The following is a 22,313-nucleotide window of genomic DNA, read 5'->3' on the forward strand; positions in this document are numbered from 1 at the left end:
GGAACCATGGAAGGGGGAGAAAGGCGAGAAAGGGGAAAGGAAGGAGTGAGGGAGGAAGAGGAGGAGGACGGGGTAGACGGAGAAACAGATACGGGGAGAAAGTCAGAAACTGAAATAGTGAAGAAGTCCAGGGAAACAAATTCTTTAACAATGGGAAAAATGGTGTATACTTTAGGGTTCCTCTTTAAATAAATGTAAACACCACTGTCAGTGAACACTGAACACTGCTTACACAGACAGGACAACTGCATGGAAAAACAAGGGGCAGCATGCGTGACTGAGAGCGAGGGTGTGTGTTATCGTTTGGAAAGCCAGGAAGCTAATTCTTTTACTTCTCCGAGGGAAGTCAATTAAAACTAAATAATCAAGAAAAGAGCAGAGACAATATGTCATTTAAAAGGTTTTAGTGCCAGCAGCAATTAGTGGTGGAGAGCAGTAGGGCACCCGTAAGCCTGTGGCACTAACTACCTGACTTCTTAACACTATGGACTTATAAACCTTTCATAAATATAAAAAGTTAGTTTTAAAATCTCTAACAAGATTACTACAAGTAATAGACAAAACACCTTAAAACATTGACTCTACTTATGCTTTCTATGGCCTGTAACTGTCCTCTCACAGAATCTCTTATAGAAAACCAGCCAAACGACAAAGCAAACTTCAATGGTTTGTTAAAGTGTACAAAGAGCTTGGGCAACTGTACCATTTGGTGAAATAAAACCATCACTTCAAAAGGTAAGAGAAATAATACAAATGATAATCTATAGGCTTATCCTGCTTTTGCAACTCAACCATGACAGAGCATTGTACAAAAGGCTCGGGGTCTTCCTTTTATCAGCGAGAACTGCAGAAAGTCTAAGTGTAGTTCATTCTGACCACGTTTCACATCATACCACATTAATTCATAAAAAACTGAGAGGAAGAAACGAGAACATCAAGCTTCTTAACTCATCACTGCCATGTGAGTTGTACTGAACTTACGCTAGTTTCGAGCCCAGGGCCTTGTGAAGCATAGGCCCTATCTTGACCACGGCCCTAAGAAAATGATCTTTTCCCTAGGGTGGCAGTCAGTGTGTTCAAAACTAACTCATCTTATCATTTTTTTCTAACCATAATGTAAGATAAACTTCAAAATTCCTATTCCTAATACCCTGAAGGTGTGCATCTGGCCACCGTGCTTACCCTGTTGAACACTGGCAGCATCATGTACAGTTTCTCCTCCTGCTCCTTCTGAGTCATGTGCCGGGGAGGATGGCACAGCTCTGTGAAGAGCCTGCGGAGGTGCATCAGTCCTAAGGCGTTGTCTTGTGGGCTGCACTCCTCCTGCCTAGGCCGCCCCATGATCCTCTTCACCATGTTCATCTTGGCTGGTTGGTGAGAAATACTTCCAACTCTGTAGGAAGACGGCAATACATGGAGAGTCAAACGCCACCATCTTGACCAGGTCAAGCAAAGTAAGAGCTTATCTAAGGTCTGCAACAGAGAAAACTTCTGTCTAAAATATTTATTTGTATGTTTTTAAAAAGAAAAGATACAGAAGCAAAGTTAATTTTGATACCTTGTCCCGAATGACAAATTACGTTTCATGGCAAACAGTCTACTGCCCTTGCCACCGTTTGTAGTAAGTGTAAAACATTAATCAGCCAGGAACAAATATAAGGCAGTTCAGTCACTTCAAGCTCTACGAGTAAAAGGATCACTGATCTTACTAACAGGCCACTTAATAGTTACGCATATACAAAAAGAATGAAAAACAAAGCTTTTCAAAATCTCAAAACATCAAAAATAAACAGCCAAAAAAGGCAAAAGCCCCATAGAATTCTCTATTTTTAACTTTTTTTGCAGATGACAAATCACACTTTGAGTACCTGAAAACAGTGTGTGTCATAGACTGAAAATATGCAAATTAAATAAAATAATATGCCAATATATTATATAAATCATAATAAGATCATATAACTAAAGAAATCTTCTAAAACTGTAGTTTGAAACTCTTTGCTACACTATGTTAGTGCATTTTGTGGATAGTGACAAGTATTTTATTTTATTTTATTTTATTTTGAGACAGAGTTTTACTTTGTTGCCCTTGGTAGAATGCCATGGCATCATAGCTAACAGATTCCTCCAACTCTTCGGCTCAAGCAATTCTCTTGCCTCAGCCTCCCAAGTAGCTGGGACTACCAGAGCCTGCTACAAGGCCCAGCTATTTTTAGAGATGGGGGTCTCACTCTTGCTCAGGCTGGTCTCGAACCTGTGAGCTCAGGCAATCCCCCCACCTTGGCCTCCTAGAATGTTGGGATTATAGGCGTGAGCCACGGCACCTGGCTATGACAAGCATTTTAAACAGAGAAATACGGCTGGGTGCCCGTAGCTTAGTGGGTAGTGGGCCACATACACCAAGGTTGGCGGGTTTTAGCTGGGCCAGCGAAAATCAACAATGACAACCACAACAAAAAAATAGCCGGGCGCTGTGGTAAACGCCTATTGTCCCAGCTACTTGGGAGGCTGAGCAAGAAAATTGCTTAAGTCCAAGAGTTTGAGGTTGCTGTGAGCTGTGACGCCACGGCACTCTACCCAGGGCAACATAGTGAGACTGTCTCAAAACAAAAATTAATAAAATAAATTAACAAACAAAAAGAGAAATAGAAGAAATTAAAATATACACACTAAGGATAACTGCTGTTTCATGACACTTATTTCAGGTAAAGGTATATGAATGGGTATTGAATCATAATATATAATAAAATGTATCCCTTGCTGGATACATTTAAAATTATACAAACCAACCAATGCATTGAAGTATATACAGAATCATTAACAGTAGGTTTTCAGAAAGTGCCATTACTCCCTTTCAAGCACTACTAATTGGGCCAGCAATTAAGCTAATTCCAGACACAAAAACAGGGTATCTTACAAAAGTAACAAGGCAGGCTGGGAGAATATTACAGATATGCAGGATTTGATAAAAGGCAATTTGCGCTTTAATCTGTGGAAAAGCAGGCATTACTTGAGATTAATTTTTAATTTTACTGCATAATCACATGAGCCAGTATGCTATTTCTTAAGGAATGAAAGGCTACTGCAAGGCTGGGGTTTTATTTACTAAACAGTTTCCTACTGATTTTTGAAACTATAAGAGGAATAGCATTTTAAATACACTTGCCCTTGAGAATTCTGAGTGAACTCCATACTAGACTGTAGGCATATGCTTATGCACTCCCACTTTACTGCAACAGGAGGACGTGATGTGACCTCACAGGTGAGGAGAAGAAAGACACCGCCTGCCTAGAACTCTGCCAACGGCTGCTTTGTACTGAGTACAGCAGAGAGCAGTCTGTACACCCTCCAGTGGCTGCTGTGTCCTGAGCACGGCAGAGAGCGGTCAGCACACTCTCCAGTGGCCGCTCTGTACTGAGCACGGCACAGAGCGGTCAGCACACTCTCCAGTGAATGCTCTGTACTGAGCACGGCAGAGAGCGGTCAGCACACTCTCCAGTGGCTGCTCTGTACTGAGCACGGCAGAGAGCGGTCAGCACATCTCCAGTGGCTGCTCTGTACTGAGCACGGCAGAGAGCGGTCAGCACACTCTCCAGTGAATGCTCTGTACTGAGCACGGCAGAGAGCAGTCAGCACACTCTCCAGTGAATGCTCTGTACTGAGCACGGCAGAGAGCGGTCAGCACACTCTCCAGTGAATGCTCTGTACTGAGCACGGCAGAGAGCGGTCAGCACACTCTCCAGTGAATGCTCTGTACTGTGTATGGCAGAGACAGGTCAGTACACTCTCCAGTGGCTGCTCTGTACTGAGTGAGTACAGCAGAGACAGGTCAGTACACTCTCCAGTGGCCAACTGCCTGAGATGGCGAGACACAAAGGCAAAGGGCTGAGGTGCACATTTAATCCAAAAAATAACAACGAGTCCAGGTCGTAGATGTTCAATGTATTTCATTCTTAGAAAATACACAGGTCCACCTAATATAAATATTAAAATCTCAACAAATATATTCTTTGTACTGGTATTTATAGTCCTAAAAACTATGTACTGGTATTTATAGTCCTAAAAATTACCAGAACCCGCTTCCCCCAAATTGAAGTAAACTATAAAAACTGTCAAAATTAGCTAACATTTTAGATTATGCACAGTTTTGCTTTATTTCCTTAGCCTTTTCATAATCTAGAGATTATGGTTAGGACTCAGGTGGTTCATGATCCTCAAATACTTCAATAATCTTTTCTAAGAGATGCCCAACTTTCAAAGCAGTCTACTCTAAGAAGAAAAGAATCACTCTCTTGGCTCAGCACCTGTGGCTCAAGCTGCTAAGGTGCCAGCCATATACACCTGAGCTGGTGGGTTCAAATCTAGCCTGGGCCCGTCAAACAACAAAGACAGTTGCAACCAAAAATATAGCTGGGCATTGTGGCAGGCGCCTGTAGACCCCAATTACTTGGGAGGCAGAGGCAGGAGAATCGCTTTAGCCCAGGAGTTGGAGGTTACTGTGAGCTGTAATGCCACTCTACCCAGGGCGACAGCTTGAGGCTCTGTCTCAAATTAAAAAAAAAAAAAAAAAAAAAATCACTTTCTTTTCTCCCCCTCCCCAGCCATCTGTTCAAAGCACCTTCAGAATATCCCATTTGCTCCTCATTCCACTTTAGGCAAATAAACTGAAAAGAGGTAATCCTGCCTCTTTCCTCCCTAAGTTTTATTGAGGTATAATTGAGAAATAAAAAATTGTATATATTTAAGGCATACAACTTGATTTTTTTTATATGTTTACATCACAAAATAGTCACCACAGTCTAGCTAATTAACATATCCATCACCTTACATACTTATCATTTAAAAAAAAAAACTTAAGGTGAGAACACTTAATATTGTCCCTCCTAGGAAATATCAAGCATATACCAGTATTGTTAACTGTGGCACGTGGCTGGACAGAACTTTGTACCTTTGATCAGCATCACCCTGTAAACCTGTCCTTCCAGCCACTGGCAACCATCATTCCATTCTGTCCTTCCGTGGCAGCAGTTCTCAACCTGTGGGTCGCGACCCCTTGGGGGGGGGGTGTCGAAGGACCCTTTCACAGGGGTCACCTAAGACCATTCTACATACCAGATTTTACATTATGATTCATAACAGTTGCAAAATTTACAGTTACGAAGTAGCAACGAAAATAATTTTATGGTTGGGGGTCACCACAACATGAGGAACTGTATTAAAGGGTTGCCGCATTCGGAAGGTTGAGAATCACTGTTGTACGGAGTCCGACTATAGAACACAGACATAGAAGTGAGATCACAGAGTATTTGTCTTGGCATGACTGGGTTATTTCACACTTAGCAATAATATCCTCAAAGTTTATCCGTGTTGCTGCAAATGACAGGATTTCCTTGTGTTTTTTTGAGGCATAATATTCCACTGTGTGTGTGTGGGGGGAGGTTACATGAGGTATGTGAGTGTTCCTCATGTTCTCTGGCCACTCATCTGTCAAGGGACATGCAGGTGCACCTGTGGTCCCAGTGACTTGGGAGGCTGAGGAGGGAAGATCACTTGGACCAGCAGCCATGATCCTGCCACTTCACTCCAAGCTGGGTGAAGCAGTGAGACCCTGTCTCTAAAATGTAAAAAAAAAAAAACAAAAATGCATTCAGGTAGGGGCAAAGGGGGAAAAAGCACTACTAGAGAGTTAGGTTTGGCTGATAAACAGATCATGACAAAACTAAAGGCAATAAGCCAGAATCCTCCACGAGGACTTTACACATCAACAACACGCTGAGGGCGAGGAGTGTCTCAAAGTGAAGACAGCTCACCAGCATCACTGCAAATTGTGACTGGCACAGGCCTGAGCACATGTCAGATCTATAAGTGACGAGAGGGAAATGACAAACACAAAAGCACGTACAGAGCTGTGTCAGTGAAGCCTCACGGACGGAAACACAAACAAAGCAATGGCATCAACAGTAATGGTGAAAATGACAGTTGGCTTCTTTACAGACTGATCACACACAGTGAGGATTTCTGTTATAAGTTCTTCTTTCTTTTTTTCTTCTGGAGACAGGGTCTTGCTCTGCTGCTCAGGCAAGACTGACAAGGTGTCACAGCCACAGCAATCTCACACAAGCAGGTCTCAAGTGATTATCCTGCCTCAGCCTCCTGAGAACTGCAGGCCTACACCACTGCACCTGGCTATTTTTTTGTACAGATGTAGTCTCATTCTTGCTTAGGCTGATCTCAAACTCCTGACCTCCAGCAATTTGTTTGCCTTTGCCTCTCAGAGTGCTAGAATTACGGGGAAGCCACTGCACCCATCCTATTATGACCTCTCATGCTTTTATTTTTCTCAAAATATCAAAATTCATGTCTCTAGATACATTTTGCTCTTCTGACCAGTACCTTAGAAGGCTGTATATACAGCCTTGACATGGCTCAAGATACTTTACAAAATTCCTCCTGAAGAACTGCTTTTAGAGCATTTTTTTTTTTTTTTTTGTAGAGACAGAGTCTCACTTTGTCACCCTTGGTAGAGTGTCGTGGCATCACACAGCTCACGGCAACCTCCAGTTCCTGGGCTTAGGTGATTCTCTTGCCTCAGCCTCCCAAGTAGCTGGGACTACCGGCGCCCGCCACAACACCCGGCTATGCTTTTACAGCATTTTATAAGCTACATCTAAAAATCAGTATCATTGTGTATCGTGTTTTACCAAAAATGGAATTACTCAGCATACTCACTTGCTTTAGTTTCCAAACTTGCTCAGAATTACACTTTCCTATTACTAAATATCAAATCCATTCCAAAGATTGAAAATTCACCACTGATAACCAGAAGAATGCACTGCAGGGTCTGTGGTAGAATCTCCAATAACCCTGCTGAAAGTTACCTTCTTCACTATTTATAAATGTAAAGGACTGTGGGCAATTAACTCTATTTTCACCCTGTTCATAATGGTGGCCATGCTAGAGCAGTATACAATCTCCCTTAAAAGTGACATAAGTGGCTTCAATGGGATAGAGTCAAAACTTCTGCAAGGCATACAAAGCTCCTCAAATCTGGTATGCACATAACTGAATGAAGCTGTTATCTTCCACCTTAATGCTCCCCTTGTCCCATACTCTTACTGCACCACTCAACTGCTATTCTCTGAACAAGCTGCCTAATTTCAAACAGTTGATGCTTTTCCCACAATTTTACTCTGCCTAAAATACCAAACTTTTTACTACCTGGAAAAGTACCACGGATAGTTCATGTACTTACCTAATGCTAAAACAATGTGAACATACCTGTGTAATAGTAACCTGACCGTAAGTACTTCACAGAAATATCTATCAACTCACCTCCGCACCTGAATAATTCTCTTTTCCAGCCACAACTAGGTCCACTTTCAGTAGCTTATATTGCTCTTGCCACCACAGCAATTAAAAACAGTAATTTGGGGGAAGAGGGAGCACTTTTACAACATTTAGAAGAAAATGCTGGAAAATACTTCATAATCTCAGGGTGAGAAAGAAGTGTCTTTAAGACAAAACAAAACAAAAACTGTACACATACAATCAATATCAAAATTTAAAACTTCTGCTGGTGGGAATGCAAGCTAATACGACCTTTATGGAAAGAAGTTTGGAGAACACTCAAGGAACTAAAAGTAGACCTACCGTTGGATCCTGCAATTCCTCTACTAGGCATATACCCAGATGATCAAAAATCATTTTACAACAAAGACATCTGCACCAGAAAGTTCACTGCAGCCCAATTCATAATTACCAAAACATGGAAATAGCCCAAGTGCCCAGTGAACCACGAATGGATTAACAAATTGTGATGTATGTATACCATGGATACTACGCAGCCATAAAAAAGATGGAGACTTCACATCTTTTATGTTTACCTGGATGGAACTGGAACATATTCTTCTTAGTAAAGTATCTCAAGAATGGGGGGAAAAGTATCCAATGTACTCAATACTACTATGAAATCAATAATCACCTACACATTCATATGAATAGTAAAACAAAACTATGGTCCAGAAAATAGAAGGGGAGGAGGGAGGCGAGAGGAGGGAGGGTATTTGGAGGAACCTACCTAATTTGCATAATGCAATGATACATTTCAAAACTATTAAGAGTATAATTATCTTACCACAATAAATGAGGTGATGAATGTGTTAATCCGTTCAATGTAAGCATTTAACATTGTATATCAAATCAGTACATTGAACCCCATTAATGCATCAAAGTACACAGCTATGATTTAATAAAAAAAATTTTTAACTTCTGCACACCAAAATCAACAGATAAAAAGGAAATAAACATAAGCCAAAAACTGGGAAAGAAACATTTGTAGAATCTATAATAAACAAAAGCATTAGATTCAAAATATATAATGACTTACCAATGAGAAAGGCAAATAACCCAATAGAAAAACGAATAAAAGACAAACAGGCATTTCACAGAAAAGAAAACATGAATGACCACTCTGTATAAATGGCCGCACAACCTCCTTAGACATAAAGGAAATCCAAATTAATACACGAATGAGTGTGCACTGGCAGAATAACGGCCCCAAAGATGTTTATATCCTGATCTCTAGAAGCTGCATGTTACCTACTATGGCAAAAAGGACACTGCAAATGTGATTAAGGATGTTAGAATAGTAGATTATTCTACATCACTGGAGGAAACAAGGAGGCAGTGAAAGAAGAGGTGACCATAAGCCAGGATGTGAGCAGCCTCTAGGAGATGAAAAGGTGAGGGATAATTCTCCCCAAGAGCACCCAGAAGGAGTACAGCTTTGTAGACACCTTGACTTTAGACCCACAAGACCAAATACTGTCTTCTGACCTCAAGAACTTTAATAAGTCTTAGTGTTGTTCTAATCCACTAAGAACATGTAATTGTTATAGCAGTGATAGGAAATTAATAAACTATTCCAGTAAATGTGACTACCAAATTGGTAAACTGTGGACAAAAGGAGTAAGTATTTTAGAAATAGCGCTTATGGATTGGGGTTATCTGGTTGGAATTAGCTAGTGAAACTGAACTTGCGCACATCACATGCACCAGCAATTCACTCGAGAATCCCACACCCTAGAGAAACTCTCAGAGGAAAGCACAGGAGTTACACAGAACAGTGTCCATCAGCAACACTGTTTGAATTGCAAAAATCTGAAGATAAAAGTGTTCATAAATGGGCGGCGCCTGTGGCTCAGTGAGTAGGGCGCCGGCCCCATATGCCAAGGGTGGTGGGTTCAAACCCGGCCCCGGCCAAACTGCAACAAAAAAATAGCCGGGCGTTGTGGTGGGCGCCTGTAGTCCCAGCTGCTCGGGAGGCTGAGGCAAGAGAATCACATAAGCCCAAGAGCTGGAGGTTGCTGTGAGCCGTATGACGCCACGGCACTCTACCGAGGGCGGTAAAGTGAGACTCTGTCTCTACAAAAAAAAAAAAAAAAAAAAAAGTGTTCATAAATAAGGGAACCATAATTCCTGGTATATGTGCATAATTCAATGTTACATAGAAGTAAAAATGAACAAACCACAGTATGGGTAAATCTTAGGAGCTTAATATTAAGTGAAAAAAGTTGCAAAAGATAGCACTTTTTTCAATGAAGCTCCCAAACAAGCAAAACCATACACATACCTATTAATATACTGTTTGCCTTATAGGTGTGTATATATAAAATATTTTTTCATTCTGTTTGCGTATGCCCACAGTGTAAAGCTGAGATCGACAGAAAATTCCAGGGCATTTCCAGCAGGAAGTAGGGAACAAGGCAGGGAGGAAGCACATGAGAAAATTTTATTGTATTAATAATATTATGCCTCTTACGTGTAATGGTAGGTCTTATGCTTCATAAATTATTTGTCATATATATACAATTGACGCTTTTCAATTTAGCTTTGTTCAAGTCCATGTTTTCCTATAACAAGAGATTTTGCTATTTACAGATCTTGCTATTTTTTTTTTGTAGAGACAGAGTCTCACTTTATCACCCTTGGTAGAGTGCCGTGGCGTCACACAGCTCACAGCAACCTCCACCTCCTAGGCTTAGGTGATTCTCTTGCCTCAGCCTCCCAAGTAGCTGGGATTACAGGCGCCCGCCACAACGCCCGGCTATTCAGATCTTGCTATTTTTTTACCTTACGTGTGCATCAACTGCTAAACAATATATTGTATACTTTTAATCCATTATTCTGTTATAGTCTATGTAGTATTCTTTTCATTCACAGATTGCATGGGAGCGTGGAAATTATTAATGTTTATCTGGTAGCACGTAACATATCTCTTCATAAATTGTTTTCTTAAATTTAAAGAATAAGCAAAATAGTTACCCAGGCTTCATCTCAAACATGCCATAAAGATAAGTAAATAAGACAGTACAGTCATTTCTGAGAGGACTTTGCAAGAAACAGAATCATATCTGAGGCAAATACTCCTCCATTCACTAATTCTCTTTTTTAGCTTATCAAATCATATCTCTTTTATTTTGAGGGCTGGATTCAAGTGTCTATTTTTTTCCCCCAGGAAATAATCTAATTGGCCTCTAACTAAAATATGATCTTTAAGATTATAAAATACAAATGATTAATATCTATTTATCTGTTACTGTTTCAAAGTATATAACTTTGTACGGTAGGATTTATAATCACGAAGCACATGAAAAACCATCATGTCATGCAATCCTGTTAGGAAGGGTGGTCCAGAAATGAGGTGACTGGCCCTAAGCAGCATAAATGGGACTTGACTTCATGACTTCTGAAGGTTCTTTGCTGTCTGTAAGAATGCCTGTTCATTTGCCCTGTAAGGCTATGCCAGCATCTCATATCCACTCATTGCAAATTCACCTATATTCCTCATCACCTAGAAAAAATACACACTGAGTATCTACACCAAGGCTCTTTGTCAACAGCCAACAACCTGATTGCATCTTAGGCTATTTCATAATCTACCACAGGTATAGTGAAAGCAGCGTGGGATTTATGGAGGATATCGCCAGAAAATGGGCAACTCCACCATTATTCCTTGAAAAGGAATCTTGTGTGAGATCAACATCTCCATTTCTTTATATTCAACATTTTGGTGTTTGGTACAGTACGTCACACACTCAGGGTGCTTTAATATGTGTAAAAAACGGCCAGAAGGATGAACGGATGGATAGACTGCTGACACTTTAAATTTGGGATTCATTAAGGGTACAAAGAATTAGGTTGCACTGATAGTATTTGTCAGGTAAATTCCCTCTTATAATTGTATCCCACTCCAAAGAGGTGTGCCATACAGTGTGATCACCCCAGCCCCCCTCCTCCCCTCTTCCTGCTCCCTCATTCCTCTGCCTCTCACAATGTATGAGCTCATCTACTGCCTTAGCATTGAGTACACTGGATTCTTGCTTCTCCATTCTTGTGATGCTTTACTAAGAAGAATGTGTTCCACCTTCGTCCAGGTTAATACAAAAGATGTAAAGTCTCCATCTTTTTTTAGTGGTGAATAGTATTCCACGGTATACACATACCACGGCTTGATAATCTATTCCTTGGTTGTTGGGCATTTAGGGTGTTTCCACATTTTAGTGATTGTAAATTGAGCTGTGGTAAATAGCCTAGCATAAATGTCCTTATAATAAAAGGATTTTTTTTCTTCTGGGTAGATGCCCAGTAATGGGACTGCAGGATCAAATGGGAGGTCTAATTTGAGTTGAGGATTCTCCATACTTCCTTCCAAAAAAGGTGCAGTCCCACCAGCAGTGTAAAAGTGTTCTCTTCACTCCACATCAATGCCAGTATCTGCAGTTTTGATACTTTAAGATGTGGCCCAGTCTCACTGTGGTTAGGTGATATCTCAGGGTGGTTTGAATTTGTATTTCCCTGATGATTAGGGACAATGAGCATTTTTCCATAAGTTTGTTAGCCATTTGTCTGTCTTCTTTAGAGAAGATTCTATTCATATCTTTATCCAGTGATATATGGGATTTTTGGCTCTTTTTTTGTTAATTAACTTGAGTTCTCTGTAGATCCTAGTTATCAAGCTTTTGTCCGATTCATAATATGCCATATCTTCTCCCATTCTGAAGGTTGTCTGTTTCCTTTGGTGGTTGTCTCCATAGCTGTACAGAAGCTATTCAACATTATATTTTCAAGATTTGGAAAAAATAATTCTTCATTTTGTATAGAACCAAAAAAAAAAAAAAAACAAAAAAACCCCCAGATAGCCAAGGCAATTCTTAGTAATAAAAACAAAGCTGGGGGCATCAGCCTACCAGACTTTAGGCTATATTACAAGGCCATAGTGATCAAAACAGCATGATACTGGCACAAAATTAGAGACATTGACATGTGGAATTGAATAGAAAACCATGAGATGAAATTAACACCTTATAGTCACCTGATATTTGATAAATCAGACAAGAACATACACTGGGGAAAGGAATCCCTATTCAATAGATGGTGCTGATAGAACTGGATAACATGTATAAAAGACTAAAACCGGACCTGTACCTTTCACCACTCACAAAAATTGATTCAAGATGGATAAAAAACTTAAATCTAAGGCATGAAACAATAAAAATCCTCAAAGAAAGTGTGGGGAAAACACCTTAAGATATCAGCCTGGGGAAAGATTTTATGAAGAAGACTTCCATGGCAATTACAACAACAAAAATAAACAAGTAGGACTTATTTTTTTCACAAATGCTTCTATCTAAATTATTTTACCAACAACTATGTATATATCATCTGCTCTTTACTCATTTAGTATGGATTGTATAAAAGAAAAAGATTAGAAAACTTCGATTCTTTTTTTTTTTGGAGACAGTCTCACTTTATCGCCCTTGGCAGAGCACCATGGTGTCACAGCTCACAGCAACCTCAAACTCTTGGGCTTAAGTGATTCTCTTGCCTCAGCCTCCCAAGTAGCTGGGACTACAGGTGCCCACCACAAAGCCTGTCTATATTTTAGAGATAGGTCTTGCTCTTGCTAAAGCTGGTTTTGAACACATGAGCTCAGACAATCTACCCACCTCAGCGTCCCAAATGCTGGGATTACAGGAGTGAGCCACCACACCCAGTGAAAACTTCAGTTCTTAAAAAAAATTTAAAAATAAAAGGTGATGCTAATATGAATGTCAAGGACACAAATATTACTTGTTACTGGATTTACATCCTTTGCTAAGCAAGAGTATTATAGTTTCCCTTATACTTTTACATTAGTCTACAAACGAAATACTTTACATTCTCATGACTGAGGGATACACCACAGGGGTTGAAGGAGCTGAAGAGAAGAGGTAATGAATAAAGAGGAGAAAAGAATTCAAAAACCACCATCTCTGTCTTTCCACCATACCAAAACATAAGAATGATTCCCACAAATTGCTGTGTCCTAGTGACATCATTTCACTGTTGATCACACGCAGCCTATTTTAAAGAATAAGGAGAAATGCTGTTTGCAGCCATTCAGCACATTTTCTAACTCCGTCTCAAATGGTCACAATATTTTAAATATACATATTGCCTTTCTAATTTCTGGAGAAATAAGTTGCTAGTGTAAATAATTTTACAAAATACAAAGCAGTTTATCAATTTTTCTTGCTATCTCGTCATTCTCTTTGAAAGAATGCCATGTAATTAAAATATATAATTCAATGCTCTCTTGAATGAACTAGCACAGCCCCTCTGGCTCTAGTGAACTGGCTATATTCTAGGTTTAGTTTCTTAACATTCCACAATAAAGCCTAAATCTTATTATTTTGAAGGACAGTGTATAAAAGCACTGCCTCAGCCAGGCGCGGTGGTCCACACTTATAATCCTAGCACTCTGGGAGGCCGAGGAGGGTGGATTGCTTGAACTCAGGAATTCCAGACCAACCAAAGCAAGAGTGAGACTCCATCTTGACTAAAAATAAAAAAAAAAAAACTAGCCAGGCATTGTGGCAGGTGCCTGTAGCCCCAGCTACTTGGGAGGCTGAGGCAAGAAGAACTCTTAAGCCCAAGAGTTTGAGGTTGCTGAGAGCTATGATGTCATGGCACTCTACCCAAAGCACAGAGTGAGACTCGGTCTCAAACAAACAAACAAACGGCACTGCCCTGTAATTCAGAACTGAAGCATCAGGCATACCTAGCCCTTATTGTCATCCGGTTTGCTTCCTCTTACGTTTTATAATTAACAGCTCAACTAGAGCCTAGGAAAATGGAAAGACTATACAACGAAAATCTTCTAGTTTAAATATCTGCTACAAGGTTTGGCGTTTATAGACTAAAATTAAATATATAATCTACTTACTATATTTCAAATGCTTAGACTTTTGAATTCAATGGTTTAAGTAGAAAATATAAAGTGTTGAGGAATAAATGTTTCCATGTAAAGCATATAAACATAAATTTCATTTTGTTACCTAACACTCCCTAGAAAGCACATATAACATTCTATTTAATGATCAAAATAAAATATGTGAATGTAGGGGAAACACTTGAGGAAACTGGCCTGGGAGAAAACTTTATGAGGAGGACCAGCCAGGACAATTGAAGCAATAGCATAAATACATTACTGGGATCTGATCAAATTAAAGAGCTTCTGTACTGCCAAGAACACACTATGTAAAGCAAGTACACTGCCCTCAGAATGGGAGAGGATATTTGCAGGTTATGTTTCCGACAAAGGTCTGATAACCAGAATCCACAGAGAAGTCAAACTTATTATTAAGAATAGAATAAGTGATCCCATTTCACTACGGGCAAGAGACCTGAACAGAAACTTCTCCCAAAAAAGACAGGCGCATGGTCTATAGACACATGAAAGAAAATGCTCATCATCTTTAATCATCAGAGAAATGCAAATCAAAACCACTTTGAGATACTAACTCCAGTAAGAGTAGCCCACATAACAAAATCCCAAAACTACAGATGTTGGCATGGATATGAAGAAAGGGGAACACTTCTCCACTGCTGGTGGGAATGCACACTAATATGTTCCTTTTGGAAAGAAGTTTGGAGAACACTCAGGGATCTAAAAATTGACCTGCCGTTGGATCCTAAAATACCTCTACTAGGAGTATATCCAAAAGACCAAAAATCACTTTGCAAAAAAGATATTGGCACCAGATTATTCATTGCAGCTCAATTCGTAATAGCCAAGTCATGGAAGAAGACCAAGTGCCCATCGATACATGAATGGATTAATAAATTGTGGTATATGTATACCATGGAATACTATGCAGCCTAAAAAAAAAATGGAGCCTATACCTCTTTTATCTTTACGTGGAAGGACGTGAAACATATTCTCCTGAGTAAAGGTTCTCAAGAATGGAGAGAAAAGTATCCAATGTGCTCAGTATTTCTATGAAACCTACTTACATTCACTCATACTTTCTGATGAATGATAAAACACAACTATAGCCCAGGATGAAGGAGAGAAAAGTAGTGGGAAGGGAGGGGAGGGAGGTTTAATAGAGGGAGAGTAAAAGGCAGAACCACACCTATGGAGCATATTGCAAGGGTACAAGTCAAATCTGTCAAGTGTAGAACATAAATGCCTTAACACAAAAATCAAGTAAATGAGGCAAAAGCTATGTTGATTGGTTTGATGTAACCATGTCAGATTGTATTAAAAAAATCAACACATTGTACCCCACATATGCATAAATGTACTCATGATCTATGTGTATATGATTTAATAAAAAAAATATATGCATGTGTTTGCTGTCTCACAATTATATTTTAAAAATTACAATTTGGGTTGAGCAAAATTTTGCAGGTAGAGAACAGCAGAATACACACTTAGGATTCAAGAAACTTTCAATTACTACTCAAATTTTTTTCTTTCTTTTGAAGCTATACAAAACAATGCCATTCTGTGGTCGAAACTGAAGTCGCTCAGACATTTTAATTGATTTTGGACATATTTATCAAAATACATTTAAATGCATATATTTATCATCAGCAGACATACACTAAGTCATCCAAAATACTGAGAGCTACAACTGTGATTACTTAAAATATTTGGACTGGTTTTTCAAAACAACCCATTCCCAAAATAAAATTTTATTTTATTTTATTGTTTTGTAGTTTCTGGCCAGGGCCAGGTTTGAACCTGCCACCGCTGGTATATGGGGCCGGTGCCCTACTCCTTGAGCCACAGGCACTGCACAGGCACTGCCCCAACCAAAGTAAATTATTTATCCAATTAAAAAACTTTTTCACTTACCTTTAATTTTTAAATGATTCAAAATTTTCATACCATTTAATAAACTCTCAGAGTGTATCTACAATTAATATACTCTCAGATTGCAGAAAATAATTTATTTAATTTCAAATTAATATTTCTCCTAAAAAGCATAATTTGACATTAAAACAAAATAGGGGAAAAAAAAGAAACCCATGAAGCAATCATATTTAAAGTAATTGAAGAATCCTAACTGCATTTAAAAAACGTATAGTTATATTTAAAGAAATTGATCAGGAATTTCCAAAACATATGTTTCAAGAATCATAGTGGTTACTAATGTGTTAGAACACAATATAACAAGGACCTTGAAATTTGAAAATTATGTAATGTTTAGTCTTTGAAAATATTATTTTACCAAACCACAGTAATAAAATGAGTAATAAAAACATACCACAGTAGAAATGAGAGGGCTCAGAAACAGATCTATCTATGTATAGAAACCTAAAATATGATAATGTCACAGGAAAGTGTACATAACAATCAGGCAGATGGTACTCAGAACTAATTTCAGAATAAAATTAAACTAGATTCCTACCTACCACACACAAAGGTGAGCTCAAGATTCATTAAAGATAAAAACATGAGAGGTAAACGATAAAGTCACATAAGAAAGTGTATAAAAAGTCTTTATCAAACAAGTTAGAACTTCTGAAACATAAATTCAAAAATTTATACAATAAAATGATGAATGTAATTACACTAAAATTAAATATTTTGGCTCAAGAAAGAAAACTTTCAACCAACAAAAAAAGAACTCAAGGTGGGGGGTGATATTTGACATATTTAATACTGACAGGGATTAGAATTTAGCGCTTATTTTAAAATCCCCAAATTAACAAGAAAAATACAGTAAGTCAATGGAAAGGGGGGAAAAGAAATGAACAAGCAACCCGGAGGGCAATGAAACATACCAAAGACATGTTTTAATTTAATTTGGGAATCAGAGAAATGGACAGTAAAAGAAGGAAATGCCACTTTACACTTACTAGATTAGCAACAATCAGAACTGGAAAAAGCCTGTGTTCTCAGACATGTGGACAAGGACTACAAACACGACTAGAGGGGAAACAGTCTGCAAAGGACTTACAGGGAAACCCTGCATTATCCAGACCATTTATTCTGCTCCCATCTCTACACCCTAAAGAGGTTCATCACTAAGAGGACAGGCAATGCTCAATCATACATGTTATTTAAAAGTATATATTTCGGGTCCATGTAAGCTTGCTGCATCTTAGAGTGATAAGTAGAAAGAACTAAGAAATAAGATGAAATACATATTACTATTTTTAAATTAAACATATTTTGCCAAGAATATATATTTACAAAAGATAATACCTCCTGCGATAGAATGGCTGTGCCTGTCTTTCATAAGACCTATAGCTTTTTAACAGAAATAATTACTTTGCAATACTTCTGCATTGAGTTCAGCTAATTGTAAAACATCACTGCCCTATATAAGAATATATTTATGTTAAACAACTAAAATAAAATACTTACATATCAACCAATTCATTTCTTATAAGTAGTCTCAATTGATATATATTTACATCAGAAACGTATTCTTTTGTAGAATGATTCTTAGCTATTTCTCAATGTAGCCTCTTTATTCCTGTTTATTCAATGCTAAAAAAACTGTCCTGATAGAAACTACTTAGCAAGTACCAAGAAAAAAATTACATGTGTAGGAATATTTAGGCAAAAAATTTTTCCCCCAAAAAAGTTTGGGACTTGGAATAGCATAAACAAAATAAAGTCTGGATAAGTCTTCTCTGTCCTCTCGGAGAGGGAGGAGATGACTTTCAGCCAGGGGCAGTAACTTGGCATGTTTAGAAAACCTTGAGGGAACAGGATCTGGCCCAAGGATGGAAGAGGCAGACAACCTTTCCTCAGATCCAGAACGACATCTGGCATCAGAGAGAATGAGGGAAATAAAACTAGTTTTTTTGTAATGTCAAAATAAATTGCACAGCTTTTAATGACAAAATGAATCTGAGCTTTTTTCAATCCCCACACTTAAATGGTCTCCAACAACACAAAAGTCACTTTGGGAGTACAAGATGGTTCTGTCAGTGTGCAGCAACCTACATTTGGCTTTAATAAAAAGAGAGCAACTTCCTATTAGTATTTTGGAGTCACTGCAATTTTGACATAATCTCTCATTCTTTCTCTGGAAATATGATAGAGAATGATGACTTTTACAATATAATATTCTCAATGGTAAATAATTAATAAAATGTTTACTAATCATTATGCTAGGCAGGTCCTCACAGTATAGTGGTGAAGATCAACAACGACGAAACCATGGTGTCTTATCATTTGCCAGGAAGAGACAACTCATTTAAGATAGACACAATACCTGACCCATGGATGGGATTTACAGCCTGGGTGGTGGTATTAGGTCGGGCAGTTACTTAGACAGGAGCAGGGCGGTGGAGGATGCAGTGATGTATTTTGGGCTGGCTTGAGTCAGGCCGGCCTGAATTATCATGGGAATGGTGCTAATTGAGATCCTGAAAAGTGGGTTGCCTTGAGATGGAGGCTAATCCACGTCCCAGGGACTTTCTGACACAGACAGAGATAGTCTCAGACAGTCCCTGGGATGCAGATTAGCCTCCATCTGACTCCATTAGCCTCCATCATACTGACTTGGGTTGTTCTGGGAACAACGTGCTTAGGACCTTGGGAAACTTCTAAGAAGCAACTGATACCCCTCCAAAGTAATGTATAAAATCCAAGCACCGTGCTCTCCATAGTGCCTGCAGTCGCTAGGACAGGGCCCAGCCTGCTTTACAAGTCCTTAATAGTTATCATAATCTTCCTTTTCCTGCTAAATCTTTTCTTGCTCAGTTCAATTCTTTCTGCGACTACCTTGCACCATCACTGCACTGCTCTGACAGCAGCACAAACAAGGCAGGCTGACAAACGTGATCGTGCTATGCCGTGGCAACCCATGGAAGACCGGGAAAGGATAGCAGGGAAGCCTAATCCAGCCACAGGGAGGTAGGCCTGTGGGGAGGAAGAGTGTCAGGAAAGAGGAGAGCACTTTTAAAGACTTTCAACAATAGAGAAAAAAAATGAACTTCATGGGCCTATCCTTAGACCATTCTAGCCAAACAGGATTTTGCAGCTTTGTTCTCTGCAGATGTTAATTCTTAACACATAAATTTTTCTTTTTGTTATGTTTTTCTTTTAAATTTCAGATTAATATGAGGGCACAAACCATTAGGTCATACACTTTACACATGAAGGTTAAAGTCAGACTTGTAGCCGTGTCCCGCATACAGGGCAGCTGTTCTCAATCTGTGGGTCACGACCCACAGGAACGGTATTTAAAGGGTCGTGGCATTAGGAAGGTTGACAACCACTGATAGAGGGAATGGGCCATGTACCTAAGCCTTGTACCCCCTGCGGGGGGGAAGCCACTGAAACCACCCCTCACCCTTCTTGAATTTAACTGAGATTTTTCTCTCTTGGGTCCGTGATTGTTAATCTCCTAGTTTCAAATTGATATTGAGTACATGTGACGCTTGTTTTTCCAATCTTGTGATACTTAGGAGAATATTCTGCAAATCCATCCAGGTTGTTACAAAAGATGCAAACCCCACCTTGTTTATGGTTGATCGTACTCCATAGTACACATACTCCACAGTTTGTTAATCCGTTCATGTGCCAATGGGCACTTGGGTTGTTTCCGCATCTTTCCAATTGTGAACTGAGCTGCTATGAACATTTGAGTGCTTTGCCCCTGTGGTAAAATGCCTTTTTTTTTTTTTTCATGTGAATAAACGCCTAGTGGTGGGACGGCAGTGTTGAATGGCAGGTCTACTTTTAGCTCTTGGAGGAATCTCCATACGTCTTTCCATAGAGGCTGTACTAGTTTGCGGCCCCGCCCACAACACACGAGGGGAAAATACCAGCCATTCTGCCCTTGAATCATTTTGAAGTCTACAGGGACAGACAGTACCAGCAATTAGTGGCCAGGGCTGGAATCGGTCCCTGAGGAGCCCTGTTCCCTGCCTCTTGTGTCATATTTTATCTAAGAAATACAGACTTAAGATCCATAGTCAAGTACAATGCTAGGTATTTTCACAGACATTTATTCATTTATTTCGTATCAAACGTGGTATAATGCCTCCATAGATGAAAAAAACTGAAGCTCAGCGAGATTAAGCAACTTGCCAAAAAGATTCAATAACTAGTATCAGCTAAAATTTGAATTGAAGACATATAACTCCAAATCCAGTGCTTCTGTTATTAAATGAAAAGCTGACTATGTCTTTGTGCAAGCAATGGTGATTTTATTTTCTAGGTATTCCTTCAAGAAATAGTACTATTTGTTCTTCCTTAAAACATTTGTACAAAATCGTCGAGTATTTTTGTCCCCAAGAAGTAAAAAGCACAAAACTCATGTTTACTTTGTGTATCTCCCACCAAGGGTGTAACCAGACTGGTAACGAGAAGTATGTATGACTCACGAGTAGCATCTTGGCAGAGAGTGCCGAGTGTCTCCAGACACAAGGACACCGAAGGGAAGTTTACATGCACCTCGCTACCTTTTCTTTTCCTTTGAGAGTTTCCTGTTTTCCTTAGTTCACATCTTCCCCAGTCCTAAGCCTCAACCCCAAATATGGAATAATATTCAGAATATTAAGGAAATAATTTTTGAGCAGAATTCATCAAAAGAAAACACAAATAAAAAGCTACTATTAGCTATTAAACACAATAATGAATTATGTAATTTAGTAATTTCAGAGTTTTTTCACTTATGAGAAAGTAGCCTTGGAAGAAACTCATTCCAACGTCGACAGTAACTACTCACCTTATTCGTCTGTGAATAAAATAATATACTTTTATGTTATTTCATAAAAATATCACTTTTGATTTAAAAAAGAAACTTGGATTTGTAAAATATTTTCCTTGCATATTCACTAAAATGTAACTGCAAAATATTTCTGCCTCTCCTTGTGTTCTCCATCTTTGCTTGGACTAAGCTAAGCAGTGTGCTGTATCTGGCTCACGCAGGTTCACAGGTGCTGACACTAAATTTCCAGAAATGCTGGAGAGCTAATTGTCAAACTCTTAATGGCATGGAACCAGCCAACCGTGGAGTATTCACACCACAGGACTCAGCAAACACTAAAAACCGGGGCTTTTTTTCCTGGACAGCCAGTGATCATAAGGTTTGTAAGTGTACTACTGCGTAGGCCACACTAGCACTTCAGAAGCTGGTATTTTATTTACTTCGTTATGTTTCTTCTTCTTCTTTTCTCTAAACACTGATTTTATGCTTTAAATATTTTTTCTCCAAAGGCATAAGCTTAAAAAATATTTAGACTTAACTTCAAAAAATTAAGATACTATGACTAAAGATCAAAATTAAAAATATTTTTTCAACAATATCTCCTCCCAGGAAACTCCCTGAATCCTGTGTCCCTGACCTGTCCCGGCACACTCTGTTTCGTTAAGGCCTCATCATCTCTACTCCTTCTCAGGTTGCTGAGAGCAAATTTTTATTCCCTCCAGGCAATATTTTGCATAAGGCTTGTATAGTCCTCATAAAACATAAACGTATATAATGTCAGTCTTTTGTCTAAGCAAGTAGTATATTGAACATGATAGTCATATTCACAGAAACCTTTTGTATGAAACTATGAATCATGATCATGAAAAAAACACAAGGTAAAATCGATTAGTCTCCTTGAGTTGAAGAAGAAATAAAGACGAAAGGCTGTAACTTCTGCAAATGAGAATGAGTTAGAATGTTTCAATGTTCTCAACATGCCATATCAAATTCTGTGCTGGATTTATAAAGGTACTGCATTACAGGAGTAAGCAGTCTGAACACAAACCGAAGATGGCGGTGAAAGGGTTCTGGAGTCAGGCAGGCATGGGTATTCAATTCTGTTCCTTCCTTTACTATCTGTGCTACTTCAGGAAAAGGAAATCAAACTACCCCAAAGCCACATTTTCCTTAACTCTAAAATGGAGGTAACTGCTGTATTGGCTTTATGGTGCAGTAAGAAAGGAAAGTTAGAATACCTGTGATTTCACTAGCACGTAACAGACATGTCTAACTATGACATAATTAAAATAAGCTACAGCTAAAACA

General features: G+C 39.0%; 1 protein-coding gene across 6 annotated transcripts in view; it reads right to left on the reverse strand.

Moving 5' to 3' along the window:
* Positions 1 to 22,313, reverse strand: part of WDFY3 (WD repeat and FYVE domain containing 3) — a 312,335-nt gene that overhangs the window by 209,719 nt on the left and 80,303 nt on the right. For all 6 annotated transcript variants that reach the window (XM_053599488.1, XM_053599268.1, XM_053599410.1 and 3 more), the window contains exon 3: positions 1,183 to 1,393. In XM_053599488.1, coding sequence (XP_053455463.1) covers positions 1,183 to 1,362 — 180 coding nt within the window. In that variant the 5' untranslated portion in view covers positions 1,363 to 1,393. The remainder of the gene's footprint in view (positions 1 to 1,182; positions 1,394 to 22,313) is intronic.

Source organism: Nycticebus coucang, chromosome 1 (genome assembly GCF_027406575.1).
Source record: "Nycticebus coucang isolate mNycCou1 chromosome 1, mNycCou1.pri, whole genome shotgun sequence".
NCBI classification, from domain to species: domain Eukaryota; kingdom Metazoa; phylum Chordata; class Mammalia; order Primates; family Lorisidae; genus Nycticebus; species Nycticebus coucang.